General features: G+C 39.0%; 1 protein-coding gene across 1 annotated transcript in view; it reads right to left on the reverse strand.

Annotated features, from left to right (window-relative positions):
• Nucleotides 1-10,882, reverse strand: part of LOC108528828 (glutamate receptor 3-like) — a gene marked incomplete at its 5' end in the record, with an annotated part of 107,469 nt that overhangs the window by 18,620 nt on the left and 77,967 nt on the right. The window contains 2 exon segments of the mRNA XM_017870811.1: nt 9,249-9,363; nt 9,925-10,172. Coding sequence (XP_017726300.1) covers nt 9,249-9,363; nt 9,925-10,172 — 363 coding nt within the window.

Here is a 10,882-nt window from a genome sequence, read left to right on the forward strand (position 1 = left end):
TTATTTTTATTTTGAGACAGAGTCTTGCTCTGTTGCCAGGCTGGAGTGCAGTGGTGCGATCTCGGCTCACTGCAACCTCCACCTCCAGGGTTCAAGCGATCCTTCTGCCTCAGCCTTCCAAGTAGCTGAGACTACAGGCACATGCCACCATGTCCAGCTAATTTTTTATATTTTTAGTAGAGATGGGGTTTCACCATGTTGGCCAGGATGGTCTCGATCTCTTGACCTAGTGATTTGCCCACCTCAGCCTCCCAAAGTGCTGGGATTACAGGCGTGAGCCACCGCGCCTGGCTGAAACTTAATTTTTTTAAAGAAACAAAATAAATAAAACTTTTGATATATTTCAAAAGAACTGCTTAATTTATTTTAAAGTTTTAATTTCAGGAAATACCTAAAATAGTAAATAGTAAATAGTAGCTTAGAACCAGGTTGGATTCCTTATTATGAACAAGGAAATGGTGAAGAGAATGATGTGAAGGTGCTGAGCTTAGGGGAAAAGAAGGAAAATTGGGTCTTGTGAATTAATTACCAAGTTGATTCTGTGAAATAATCTGGTGATCCTGAAAGGGTAAAGAGAGGAATCTATACTGTCAATATGGCTCTGGGCCTGAAAAATATCAGAACCCAGGGTGTAGTATGATTTAGTCCCCTGAAATACTATGGGATATATGCTACTCTAAATGGCTTCACTTCTCCTTTCAGAGCAGGGACACCTAAAGAGCAAATGTCTGTTTAATTAATGATTCCAGAAGATCCTCAACGGTGCCCTTAGGAGAGATAGATATATGTGTAAATATGTAGGTTATGGAGAAAGACAAGGAGATCACAGAGAAGTAAAAGAAATATATGAGCAAGGGTGGTGCATTTGCACAGTCAATTAGAAATCTGCTCTGATAACACATTATCTGGATGATGAGAATGGAAACTTATCACGGCCTAAGCTGGAAGCCCCTGCCTCACCCTATCCCTTAACCAAACCCTTGCTCTAAGTTACTAACACTTGCTTCTTGGTATCTAGATCTTTTGGGAACAATTTTTTAGAAATATCTTTGGCCCAATGGAGGGAGAACAGCCATCCTCTCTTTTGCTAACTCTTTTACTGAAGATGTTTCAAGTTTTCACGATGACAAGGCATCTTTCCAAATCACTCACTTGCCTCTCTAGCATTCTCTGGAAAAGCCCCAGCATCACCCAGCACATAACAGGCATGTACAGGCAGGCAGTCGCAGACATCTCTGCCCAGGTTGGTCTTGCTTTATTAAGTTGAAGCCAATCGATGATCAAGCAAAAGAAGAATATTTGCTGGATTAAAGAATTTACTATGTGGTACTTTACATTCCTTTCTGTAGATTAACCTGGAATATGTATAATGAAGGGATTTCTCTCTCCGTATAGCAGCTGTTTGAGGCCATGGCAGTTCAAAATATGCCCTTGAGTACACTAGTGTCTGAAGTCCTTTAAAACAAATCTCTATCCCTTTGTTTTCACAGGGGTTCCTGAATGTAGGCTTCCAGGAAAATGAGGATTTTATTTCAATCCTTGTATCCTTGGATCAGCCTGGGCTTTCTGTACAACCTGGGAGCATGTGCATACATGACTGCTGGCATACATGACTGCTGGCATTACTGAACTCTGGCAACCCAAATAATCCTCATTTAACAAGGGCAGCTACAATGATTTGCAGAGTTATGCAGTGCTTAGCTGCTAGAAACCATCTCCGAGTGAGTGTTTATATCCATGTAGTTCACAAATGTAGCTCAAACCTATTTAACTCCTTGCTATTGGGATAATAATTTAATATAAGTGCAAAGAGCAAATTCAATAATGCATGCATATAACATTAAGAATTGAAAGCTGTGAGTCATTTCACTAAGGGCCTAACAATGCTAGTGATTGAAATCTATTGATGAGCATCTATGCTGCAGCAGCAGCCCCAGAAGCAAGTCTTACACATATGGATAAAGCCAGTGACATTTCTAAATTACAGCCTCTCAAATACAGAGAAGTAGACCCCTTGATTCCATAGGCTGTGTATTTCACTGATAGATTTCTACTAAACTGCCAAACTGGACCTCTGTTCAACTTCTCCATCTAGAAGTTGAACCCAATAGTCTGGGAAGACCTCTTACTCAATTTGTCCCTGACAGAGAGAAGGAGCTCAGGGAAAATGCTAAGTTTTGAGCAAAATGTGGCCATAGAAACTTTCTCAAATACATAATTGGTATGATTCACTTGAAAACTCTGGTTTAAGATCCTTTGAAAAATCAAACTATCAAATTGGTTGGGTTTTATTATGTATAAGTGTGTTTTCTTTAATTCATTCCAGTGGCACCTAGAGAAGAATAGAATGAGAAGAGAGAAACAGATCTGTACCAGAAACTCACATGATGTATGTTTCTGAAGATATTTAACTCATTCCCCTGATCCTAGACAAAATATGCATTGAGAGTTCAATCTGATGGGTGCCAGCATCCTCTTTATTCTCCAATAGCCATCCCTTGACCATGACTCATAGAAAAATAATCAGTTTCAGCTAGATTGCAACAAATGAAGTCTATATATCAGATCTGAAATCAGATCTAGTTGCCATGCCAGGGCATATACCACCCTCTTTTAGCATGCATTCTAGCATCTACACATCACATCTGCCCTTCCAGCAGTGATGTTAGACAGGACATACAAATAGTCATATATGTGTGTGTGTGTGTGTACATATATATATATACACACACACACATATATATATATATATATGAATGCCATTGCCTTAGATCTATATTTTGAGAAATATTTGCTTCAATGCCAGATGAAATTAAGCAAAAAGGCGAATCCAGCACTTGGACAACACTTTTGCCACTTCTGATCAATGGGGATCAGCCTCACGTGCCAAGGGCCAAATGCTATACCGCTCTCTAGAAAGTCAAAAGAGAATGGATTTCAATTGTTCACAAAAGAAATTTGCCCCCACCCTGCTCCACCAACCCCAACTCCCACCCTCACCAAATATATTTCAATTGCATCCAATTTTTCATGTTTCTTTTCCATGGCTGTCCTACCTTTCAGAGATTGCGTATAACCTTCTCTTCAAATGAAAGGAAACCAAATGATTTGGTCTTCAAAGGGCAGAAAGGGAATAAACATACACCATTTCACTGTCTGCCACTGCAATGGTGTCTTTGCTCTTGGCAATTGTATAACAGCATTCTTACCTTCAGGCTTTTCATTCTTGTGCTCTTTCTGTAGCTCAGGTGTTGGATATTTGGTCATTATTTGTCAATAAGAAACACATTCATGTTATCAGGATAACACCAAAGGCAAATAATAATGTCGTAATCATAGAAACCATGTTAAGGCCACAGTTAATTTTTTAAAAAATCATTAGAATGGAATTACTTTTAAAATGTTTTCTTTCTGGATTACATTTTTTTCCGGTGGTAAAATTTATTCTTTAATATCATTTGGCAAAATCAATGGTTTTGGCAGTCATTGGACTGGTTCAGTTCTTAAGGCAACAGGTCCCTTGCTTGAAGCAGCCACTTGAGAGAAAGTGAGGATTTGCTCTTGGGAGGAAGACCTGAGTAAGTTCAAGGAGCAAATTTAGTGACTACCAGGAAAGAAAACTGTCAGGTTCTTCATACTTCCAGGAGGCAGTACCAGCATAGAATCATGCAAACCAACGAAGAGCACAATATACTCACCCTACTCCTCGATCCCAAACCAGAGTCTTGGGGATTCACAGGAACTTCTGCTAAGACCCAGGAAGTGCCATCGATCTGTAATGATTCTTGCCTACACACATAACAGTGTCAATAAAGAGTCATTGGGATCCATCTTAACCCTGAGTATCCGAAATGTCAACCTTTAGGGATGGCTCCTGCCAATAAAAGGTCCATTTTGTTGCAGGCAAAGGCAGATGCAGATTCATATCCATTACCCACGGCCCAAGAAAGTCAAAGAATTCTGGGTGTGGAAGAGAAGTGGTTAAGAGACGGTGGCATAGGAGAGGAGAATTGTAGACATACATGGAAGAAGAAGAAATACACACAAAACTTAAGATCTCATGTATACCAATGGGAAATACAGTATAACCTCATTCATCTATGTACCGCCAAATATGAAGCTGAGGGATTTTGGAAATGGGCTGTCCGAGACTGTAACTTTTTACTATCTTTGAGTAGAAGACTTGCTAAGCAAATGCATGAGATTTAAAAAAACAAAGATAGCTAGTGATAGGGAGAACATGTTTTAATTTCTTCAGAGAACAAACTCTTTTTAGGTACCTCAGGAGCACCCGTGTGAAAAGAAACATCACTGATTTTAATTGCAGGCATTTTTTGAAACGATTTAAACAAATTCCCTATGTTTTTTCCTAGCATCACATTGGTCAGTTTATTCTAGTTCCTATATATTTTTGAAGATATAGTAAAACTGCATTTCTCTATCAATATTCTATAAGTCACAACAAGCATCTTACCATTTATTTAAATAATAGAGGTTCAATTGCACATCCTATCCTCCTCCCTCATGTCCTTATATGCCTTTCAAGTTAAGGCACCCACCTATCCTACAATTCTCATTGCAGTCAAGGGGCTCAGAATGGTCCCTTTAAATATTCTGTTACAATGTTCCCAAGAGTACACATGTGCTGATTTTCATCTTGGAATATAGGGACACTGGGAGTCTATTTTAATCCCTGGAGAGGACTAAAGTCTGGTATAATTCTATGGTGAGGTTGGGTAGGGTTTGTTAATAACTTTCCACCTCAGTCACAAATAGCTCGTTTCACTGACCCTACCCTGTCTAGTAAGGTAAGGCTAGACGGGAAAGCAAAGCTGGTGCCCTTTACCCAAGATTAAGGGAATGAAGTAGGGTGAATGAGAACACAAACGTTTGAGGGGACAGGCAGCTGCAGAAGGAGACTGATGTGCCTATGTGGTAGTTCTACACATAAATCCTCCATTCTGTTGTGATTTACAGTGATAGACTTTCGCTGGCTATGTCACAAACCCCTGGTGATCTGGGTTTATTGCTGAAACAACCTACTGGCTCTTAATTACTGCATCTGCACACACATTGTCATAAAGCATGAACACAAAAGGGTGATTTGCAGGTTAAAAATTCCCAAACCACAGCTCTAATTTACATGATCCTTGCATGTGCATTTACAGTTCATCAAGGAATGATCAAGTCTGTTTTGTTTAGGTCCTATTAGCTCAGGTTTGGGAAATTGGGAAAGCCAAGGAGTATTCTGGTTCCAGCTTGTAGGTCTGGTTCAGGGGCTGCCTCAGAGACTGACTTTGTTCTTAATTCCTTGTATCCATAAAAATAAAATAAAATAATAAAACATTAGTTTTATTAGTTTAAGCTCATGCACGTTTACGACAACCTGAAAATTTTCTGTTTCTTTCCATAGTATGGTAACTTTTCTAGACTAATCTCAGAATGTGTAATGTCTCATGCCAGGGAAGAAAAAGTCAATGACTTAACATAATTGCCCGTTTATCATTATTTAAAGGTTGCGAGAGAGAGAGAGAGAGAGACAGAAAGATAAGTGATACAGGTATTTCTCCCTCTCCTGGTTTCAGAGATAATGGGCCTGAAAGTGTTTTTGAAAAAATAAAAGCACTTATAAATGTCAGGCGTTGTGATTATTGTCATTTTTAGTAATCAGTACTGAGGGCTGGAACAGCTTAAATATGCCATTTGCCTAGTAACCAAGGTAGTTGTGAATGAACCTGATTCTTATGGAAACGTATCACATGCAATCAGATTCACATTGCTCATTGGATAGGTGGTAGTGCTAAATTGCCATCTGCAATATTATCACAAGAGGTGACTATGAAAGTCAGCAGAGATTTATGACAGCATTAGCTGTGTGACCTTCTCAAAGTCATCACCATCTCTGGATCTCACTTTCTCTGTGAAATGATGGTATATTTAACAGTCAGTTGTCATGTTAACGAGATGGGACACAATGAAGAGATGTAAATCTCAAGCCATTTTGCTAATACAGTAAAACCTCACTGATTTCGAGGAACAGAGGGAAAGGATTGTCTGAATGAATAAAGCAAGTCCTGTATTACAAAATAGGTTTGAAGAATGACAATTTTATTTCTTTAAGTCTATTTTGTAATTCAGACTGACTATAAAACATTGCCTTAGTGGAGATCCTCGTGAGAACTACTTTAGCAGATAGATATGTAACGAATATGATTATATCTAATAAGTGCTTTCAACATTTGAAAAGGGTTTGTTCTCTTAAGAAAAAATTCAACTGACATTCCAGTCTAAACTCTGCATTTGCTTAACAAACCTTTCTTGTCCTCATGCCTGATAATATAAAGTTAACTTGTAGACTGGTCCCTGTCTAGTCTATCACAAATTATTAATCAGAGGGCTCCAAATTAATGAGGTTTTACTGCTATTTCTACCTCCTTCTCCACTGATTTTTTTTTCATCACTGATATGTAGTGGTAACCAGATTCACGTTCATCTCTTGCCCCTTCTCTTGCTCACTCTCAGAAAACAGCAGGTAGCAAGAAGGAAGAAGATAAAGGCAAGCTTCTTGGTAATCCAGAAATGGAATAAGCAATCGTTGGGTATGCAGCACTGATCATATTATTATCCATAGTTGAGAAAAGGGTTGACTTATTTCAAAAGACTGGCTGTAGGAATGACCAAGAAAAGCGATTTGAAAGATGCCTGGCAGGTAGCACTATGGTTAGAGAAGTTGAAAACATTTAGGATCTACTGAAATATTTTTCTATTTGCATATCAAAATTCAGATAATCTGGAAATCGTGAGCTGTCAATAAAGTTACTTGACAAAAACTTTGCAGCAGTACTAGCTGAGGAAAAAATGCTTGATTGCTGGTTGTAATTAAAAAATAGCTGGTCTAAAGTTTTGGGGTCTTCATGTACCAAAACATCTGGGTGAAAAGTAAAAAGTCAGCCAAATATGTGCAGATTTTTTTGTTTGTTTATATAACATCAAACGTCTGGTTATCTGAAAACTTCTGAGCACTTGGCATCATGTGGATGTTTTAGAGTCATCTTGTTACAGTCCATGGCTCCGTTTTAACCATGATGAGTATGAATGATGAATTCGTGAGAGCAATGCATCCAATCCAGCTCAATTTTCATTCTGCAACTCACTTCAATGATACAATTAGGTTCTCCGTGCTAATAACATGAGAAAAAGACTGGGAAGACAGGTGCTAAATACTTTGACCATCAAGTTGGCCATTGTAAATATCAAATGAGCCAAAAGCTTGGCTAAATTGTCAGTGTCATCAGTTCACATTGGTGGGAAAGAAAGTTACTGCTTTTTGACACATAGTAAAACCTTGATTAATTGGAATCCATAAGGGATGAATGGAATTTTCAATAAGAACACTCATTTTGTTCATTGTTGGCTAATAATAGTTTTTCTTAAAATGCTTCTATCTACTTTCTCGCCTCAGGGAAGCAGCCTCTAACGTTTGAGGGTCAATCCAGATGGAGAGAAGATAGAGGAGAAAGAGCCGAATGTGACCCAACCATAGGTCATCTCTTGGTAAGTGATTTTTTAAAAAATCAATTCCTTGCAGTCTTCTTTTTTGGAATACTATTGCTGCTTTCTCATCAATGTGAAGTACTGAGGGGGCAATTCAGTTAGTTGGGGTACTGGTTAGGTGAGTTCTGGTTAATCAAGGTTTTACGACAAAAGGCCATGCCAATGCCTGGTAAGATTATTTGCTGAAGAAAGTTCTTTTAAAATTTATTTCTTTGAAAGTGTTCTGGATCAGTGTTTCCAAACCCATATTATGTTTGCAGACTGGCAAACTAACTTTTCCATCAGGATCCTGAGGGATAGAGAGGGAAAGAGAGGAGCAGAAGTGCAACCATTGTCTCTGAAGAAGAAAAGNGCTTTCTCATCAATGTGAAGTGCTGAGGGGGCAATTCAGTTAGTTGGGGTACTGGTTAGGTGAGTTCTGGTTAATCAAGGTTTTACGACAAAAGGCCATGCCAATGCCTGGTAAGATTATTTGCTGAAGAAAGTTCTTTTAAAATTTATTTCTTTGAAAGTGTTCTGGATCAGTGTTTCCAAACCCATATTATGTTTGCAGACTGGCAAACTAACTTTTCCATCAGGATCCTGAGGGATAGAGAGGGAAAGAGAGGAGCAGAAGTGCAACCATTGTCTCTGAAGAAGAAAAGTTTTGGCTTGCCTGTCTGTTGGTCTGTGGTTGGGAAACACTGTTCTTCACCTTAAGATGCCCATGGGATCTTGGTCGTACAAGAGGTGAGTTTACATGCTTCAATATAATTCTCATGCCCCTTGGGCCATGGAGGATTCTTTTTTCAGGTCCTCTCCTGTACTTACCCAAAGTGTCTTTCCATGACTTGGTATCGTGGCTTCTGAGCTTGCCCCTATTTCTTGTTGCTTGGATGATGGCTATTCATTCATTCTAGCTCCAAAGAGCATTAGAAGTCAAAGGAATGCCAAGTAAGATGGGTTTTCTCATGATGGCAGCCTGGATAACAATTAGACCTACCTGAACCAAGAACATGGCTAAGAAGAAGCTAAATCAGGGATTTATACATACATATAGTATCACAGTTAGGCGACGCACTTGCTTAAATACACAAAATATCTCTGCAAAGTCTCTATATGGGGTGGCCTATTGAAGAAAGACCCCATTTAACTTGAAACCGAGCTTGTTATTTGGCTTTCAAGTTAAGTGGGGTCTGCTTAAATGGGCTATCACATATAGAGAACAACATCTCATCGCTCAGACACATAATTGAAGAAGCCACCCTTACTCAACCAACCAACCTCTGTGAGCAACCATCACAACCTAGAAAAACAAAGGCTATGCCCTGACTTTTCAGTAGATGGATCTGATTTTTCATACCACTCAAATGAGGCAGGCGGGGACAGTCTCACAGGAAAGCCTTGGACTCTTGAAAGCCTAGGGCATTGAAACCCACATCATGGCTTTCATAAGGCAACCAATCTGGTGGGTGAAGGAAGGGAAAAGGTGTGGTTGGAGCCTCTGTCTGGGAGTTTAAGAAGGGACCCAAGTTAGATCAAAAATGTGGGCAGTGCCCTAAAGCCTTTTTGTTTCCCAAAGCTGCCAGGCAGGGGAATAACCTGGTCATTCCACTTTATGTGTGAGTCTTGTGCTCTCTCCTCAATAATAAGATAACAGTCTTGCCGATTACTCGTCACTAAGGGTACCCGGTTGTGGTGACATTGAGGCTGACCTTGGAGTCACCGCCCCCGCTGCCGCACTCTCCTTTGTCGTACCACCATTTGTTTTTCAATTTGTCCAAGAGGCCTTGCTCATTCAGTTTTAATACTGCCAGGTTAACAGCATTTCTTGAAACGATAAAACATAACTTGTAAGAAAATGCACAAATGCTTAGGAAATCGTTAACGTATAAAAAGGAGCACAAGAGGACAAATTGGCTAAATTTCACAGAACGTGGAGCTATAAAAATGTCTGTACAGCAAATACAGGGTTAAATATTGGAAGGTGGCATGGAGGATAACATTTGCTCAAAACTGAAGTGTGCGGGATGGGGAAATTGTCTTTGAGAAAAAAAGTAACAAGAACACCACATCCATGCAATTAACATTCGTCACATATGGCACCATAACTTGGCTTTTACCATTTAAATTGAAAAAGCCGTTGAACTGTAAAATTAAAACAGCAACAAACAGTCAGAGAGGACAACACAGAGAGAGAACATTAAAAAAAATGGATGCATTAAATAGATGAAACCATAATTTACCGTCTTATTTAACTCCATGGAATATTGTAGATTTTAAACTTTTAAAAGTTACCTCAAAATCCACAAGAAAGAAAATGACAACAAAATGCATCAGGGTAGGTGGAATACTATAACAACACGGATATTGTTATATTATTCCACCCACCTTAATGCTGAGCCTTTAGGGGTTGCCACACCATAGCCTTTGGAATCCAGATTTCCACCAACTTTCATCGTATCACATGGTTTTCTCTGCTCAATGTACTCATTCATGGTTGACTCCAGCAGGAAGGCGAACTTTCCCTTGGACTTTCGCACTCGGGCCACTCCGTCTGCTGTTGTTTTGGTAAACACAGATGGCTCCGCTGATTTCATGTAAGACCACATTTTCTCATACACAGCAATTTTGGATCTCTGCACCAAAGAGATAAGAATTCTTAGAGCTGCCAGATATTCAATCTGGAGGAGGGTTAGTGCAGTAGTTTTTTTTGTTTTATTTTGTTTTTTAATTAATTGCAATCCACAGTAATAAAAAACACGTTACACTGCAACCTAGTAGACACATTTATACATATGTAAACATTGTTTCCAAAACAAGTTCTCAACGTTACACTGCAACCTAGTAGACACATTTATACATATGTAAACATTGTTTCCAAAACAAGTTCTCAAAACGACACTCACCCTTGCTATGTGTGATGCTCTCTGATATTTTCTATTCTATTCTAATTCATTTTAAACAATGTTGCTCAGGACCCACTAAATGGATTCCATGACTCCACTAATTGGTTGCAATCTTATTTGAAAAACACTTTCTTAGTTCAATCTTCCTCTCAATGAAAAAATCTCCTCTACAATATCCTGCTATGTTTATCTAATCATAGCAGGATATGCCTAATCAAAGACCATTGTAAGGTAGTGTACAGCCATTTCAGTCAGCCCACTCCAGCATGGAACATCAATTATCATAAGAAAGTACTTCCTTATTCTAAGATGATCTTTGTTTTTCTATAGCTCCCATTCCTTTTTACAATTTCAACATTTATTTTAGACACAGGGGGTACATTTGCAGATGTGTTACATAGGAATATTGTGTGATGCTAAGGTATGGAGTACGGATCCTG

This window comes from Rhinopithecus bieti, unplaced genomic scaffold, assembly GCF_001698545.2.
Source record: "Rhinopithecus bieti isolate Rb0 unplaced genomic scaffold, ASM169854v2 scaffold_6073, whole genome shotgun sequence".
Classification (NCBI taxonomy): domain Eukaryota; kingdom Metazoa; phylum Chordata; class Mammalia; order Primates; family Cercopithecidae; genus Rhinopithecus; species Rhinopithecus bieti.